At 40.2% G+C, this 4,060-nt stretch overlaps 1 protein-coding gene across 1 annotated transcript; it reads left to right on the forward strand.

Moving 5' to 3' along the window:
• The first annotated feature begins 1,563 nt into the window (after positions 1 to 1,563).
• On the forward strand, positions 1,564 to 3,663 carry LOC110033095 (BTB/POZ domain-containing protein At5g60050). The gene is made up of 2 exons (XM_020736963.1): positions 1,564 to 2,254; positions 2,503 to 3,663. The coding sequence occupies exons 1-2, from the start codon at positions 1,643 to 1,645 to the stop codon at positions 3,478 to 3,480; spliced, it is 1,590 nt and encodes a 529-aa protein (XP_020592622.1). The 5' UTR covers positions 1,564 to 1,642; the 3' UTR covers positions 3,481 to 3,663.
• Positions 3,664 to 4,060: the final 397 nt, after the last annotated feature.

Here is a 4,060-nt window from a genome sequence, read left to right on the forward strand (position 1 = left end):
TTCTTACTTGATTATATATATATATATATATATATATAATGCCTTTCTTTAAATATTGCGCGTTTTGATTCAATCGATTTCATCATAATGTATTAGCTCAAAGCAACTACTTGTAATGAGGGTTTCTCAAAAGAATTGTGGTTTTGCTCATTGATTAATTGGATGGATGGTGACTACAATTTTAAATGAGGAAAGACTATTACATAGGGATTTGATATATATTGATTGATGAAGATTGACTGTTGTTGAATCCGAAAGTGACCGGAAAACACATCAATGAAAAAAAGAACGTTATGCTAGGAAGTGATTAGGGGGAGAGAGAGAGAGATGGAACAGTAAAAAGTGAGTGTCTTATTCATAACACGAACCTCTATTTATAAGCTTAGGCCGAACATTACAAAAGTATATATTAGCCCAATCATTAATAACTTTCTAGGGGGACTCTTTTATAATTACAGAGTTATTTGCATATAATAAGACCGGGGACCGATTCGATCAATAAAGGTTGTTGATCACCTAGTAAGCTTTGACTCGATCGATATCTAATCCAAGAGAGTGCTCCCTGTCGACGTCTTGAAGGGTGATTATCACCTTGAGGGAGCCTCTCCTAGCGTCTTTTGCCCATCGTTCCTACATGACACTTCGTTTGTCAATATTCAACAAAAAATGATCGTCAAAAACTATGTTCGATCGTTATTAATCCAAGAGAGTTACAACCTTGTAATCCACATGATCTCCGCAACGAGTAGGCTCATAACAGGCCTAAGGAGAGGTGAGGGAAAAACATGGTAATAGAGTGTGCTCTGTCTATATATTTATTATTTTGACTGTTTTGATGTACAAACTGACTAGATCAATGCAAATTTAGGCTAGTTGGAATTGTCTCCACGTGGCGCACCTTTTCACGATTATTTGGACACTAATTTGTATGATTTTCGTATAAAAAAAAATACAGCATAACAAATGAGTTATTATCACCATAGAAAAAAATTAAGATTTTAAATTCATACTTATTAATTTAAGGGGTCATTTGACCCCTCATTGTCATTGAAATTTTTTTTTTAAAAGCAATATTTTTTTTTTAAAAAAAGCTACAACTCAAAACATTTCATTAAAAATCTACGGTCTATCGCAATGAATTTTTGATTAAGACCAGAACACCGAAAAGAATGAACGCCATCCAAAACACCGGAATGGAGGGAAATCTAAACCCTAAACGCTCGCAATCTGAAAATGGTAAATTTTGATTGTTCTCATAGACACGCTTCTTCTTAATTGATCAAACAAGCTCGCAACATTATTCGAGACGAAAAAGAGGCGAACCGTGCTGCCATACGAGCTATAAGTGTTCACATTTTAAGAACTATACTAAAAATTTATGTCCAATCTAATCATTTTTTATAAAATATTTAACAATAAACTGTGAATATGACTAACAAATCTTAAAGATGAAATTATCATGTCCAATCTAATCATTTTTTATGAAATATTTAACAATAAACTGTGGTGAATATGACTAACAAATCTTAAAGATGAAATTATCTTTTTTCCAAAAATCAAAATTTTGAGACACTCAACCTTTTAGCACTCCGTCTCTCTCTCTCCCACTTTCCATAACCACCGTTTCCCCTCTTCCTCCCCGATGGCCGCGGCGGCGGACAGCCTCCTAAAATCTGGCGGAGTTTCCGCCATGATTCGTCAAGGCTTTTTAACCCCTTCATCTCCCTCATTCCCTTCGTCCCTCTTCTCCCCTCAACTTCCCTCCCCTCCACTATCCTCTCCGCCTCCCCCGTCCACCTTCACCTCCTCCTCCCCCTCCTCCTCCTCCTCCTCCTCCTCCTCCTCGCACCCCTCTCCGTCAACTCAACCAACCACGCTGTTCGATATGATCTCAAGGGAGAATCTAGCTCATCGTCAGCCGGCAGAGGGGAATCAAAACGAGAAGCGATTGCGGGTTCAGGAGCGGATCGCGAGGGTGCTCGCCGCAGATAGACCCAATTGGGGCCCCGGTGACGTCGAGTTGTCAGTGAGCTCTGGTGATGGTTTTAGAGTTTCGATGACGGTTCACCGGCGCGTTCTTGCTGCAGGGAGCCGCTTCTTTGCGGAGAATCTGGGGAGGCGGGGCGGAGTGGTGGAGATCTGTGAGTGCGATGATGTGGAGGTGTACGTCGAAGTGGTGGCTATGATGTACTGCGGCGATCTACGGCTGCGGCTCTGCGGCCAGGGTGCGAAGCAGGTGCTCGGTTTGCTCAAGGTAATCTACTTTCCCTTTTTTCCTTCTGGTTTCTCTTTCTTTCTTTTCTGCTTCATTACAGTTCTATTGGGCTTTGTAATTTGACCAAGAATCTGAACTGGAATCCGTTAAAATCGGAACCAATTATTAAGAATTGTGTGAAAAAGAGAGTAGAATCGCCAAATTTGGCATCGTTTTGGATCGCTGTTAAGTTATCTCTTCTTCTAGCATGGAGACAACCAGATTAAAGAAATAACGGATCAATGCAGGTTTCAGCAGCTATAATGTTTGATGCTGGAGTTGCAGCATGCCTGGAGCACCTGGAAGCCGTTCCTTGGTCTGAGGAAGAGGAAGAAGAGGTAATATCCGTTCTCAGTCAACTAAAGTTAAGAGAACCAGTGGCAGAGGTTTTACAAAGAGTTCTAGTGGAGTCATCTTCTTCCTCCAAAGCAGATGCAATTTTCCTCCGGCTTCTGGCTGGCGTTCTGCAATCCAAAGACGAGAAAGCTCGCCGAGACATGAAAGCTTTGTTACTTGGATTGCTCCGAGAAGACAATGCTCCGACCATTGAATTCACCGACAGAACTGATGTGTCAAGGGAAACTCTGTATCACCTCTGCCACAAATGCGTCAGCTCTCTCTCAGTCACGCTATCCGAAGCTGCATCGCTGGATGAAAGCACGCGACATGATCGTGGCAGCTTGATGGCTGACATTGCTCGCGAAGCCGACAACATCCAATGGCTAGTCCAGATCCTGATAAGCAAGAAGATAGCTGATGAGTTTGTGATGCTGTGGGCGGAACAAAAAGAGCTCGTTAGTCTCCATGACAAGATCCCAAGCATATTTCGGTACGAAATCAGCAGGATCACCGCCAGGCTATGCATTTCTCTGGGCAAGGGGGAGGTGTTGGTGCCCAAGGAAGCAAGGTTTGCGGTGCTGAGCACATGGCTAGATGCTCTGTATGAGGATTTTGGATGGATGAAGAGAGCTTGCAGAGGACTCGATAAGAGAATGGTGGAAGAAGGGCTGTGCCAGATGATACTGACACTGTCGATGCCACAGCAGCAGGCGGTGCTGCTGCGGTGGTTCGATAGGTTTCTGAAGAATGGAGATGAGTGCCCTAATTTGCAGAGGGCGTTCCAGGTGTGGTGGAGAAGAGCTTTTATGAGGAGGTTTGTAGCAGAAGAAGGCGGGGGTCAGTATGCTTCTGATTTGCAGATTGCTGTTTGTGATCGTTCTGCTTGAAAGATTGAATTTTTAAATGTTTATTGTGCAGAAGCTCACTTGATTTTACTTGGGATGTGAAGACTAATGAGAGTTTATTATATATATATTCTTGTACAAAGCATTTGTGTAGGTTCTTGCTATGTGGGGTGGGATACATAACACACAAAAACTTTCATATTTATATTTAGGGGCATTTATATACATACCACCAAATTATTTTGTATTTACATTTCTAACCTTTAAAGTTAGTCCTTTGCATTTATATCACTCAAATATTTCATATTTCATAAAAAAATATCATAATTTCAAATTTTAAAAAGTGAAATGCATCTTTTCAGATACAGATAAGTAGTATATATATGTAAAAATTGAAGTTTGAACTAAATATCTAAATTGATAGGAATTGAGTGTATGTATGTAAATCTTCCTTATATGTAATACACTTTTTATGTGATGTCAAAGATTTAAGTTTTATGGATATAAAAATGAAAGTTCCTTATATGTAATACACTTTTTATGTGATGTTAAAGATTTAAGTTTTATGGATATAAAAATGAAAGTTTAGGTGTTGGATATGTAAATACATATGAACTATGTG

The sequence above is a fragment of the Phalaenopsis equestris genome, unplaced genomic scaffold (assembly GCF_001263595.1).
Source record: "Phalaenopsis equestris unplaced genomic scaffold, ASM126359v1 Scaffold001091, whole genome shotgun sequence".
NCBI lineage: Eukaryota > Viridiplantae > Streptophyta > Magnoliopsida > Asparagales > Orchidaceae > Phalaenopsis > Phalaenopsis equestris.

Bases quoted from the DNA above. Each gene is read 5' to 3' on its own strand.
- LOC110033095 (XM_020736963.1), top strand. From the start codon at position 1,643: ATGGCCGCGGCGGCGGACAGCCTCCTAAAATCTGGCGGAGTTTCCGCC. The intron at 2,255-2,502 runs GTAATCTACTTT...GGATCAATGCAG, and splicing joins AGGTGCTCGGTTTGCTCAAG to GTTTCAGCAGCTATAATGTT.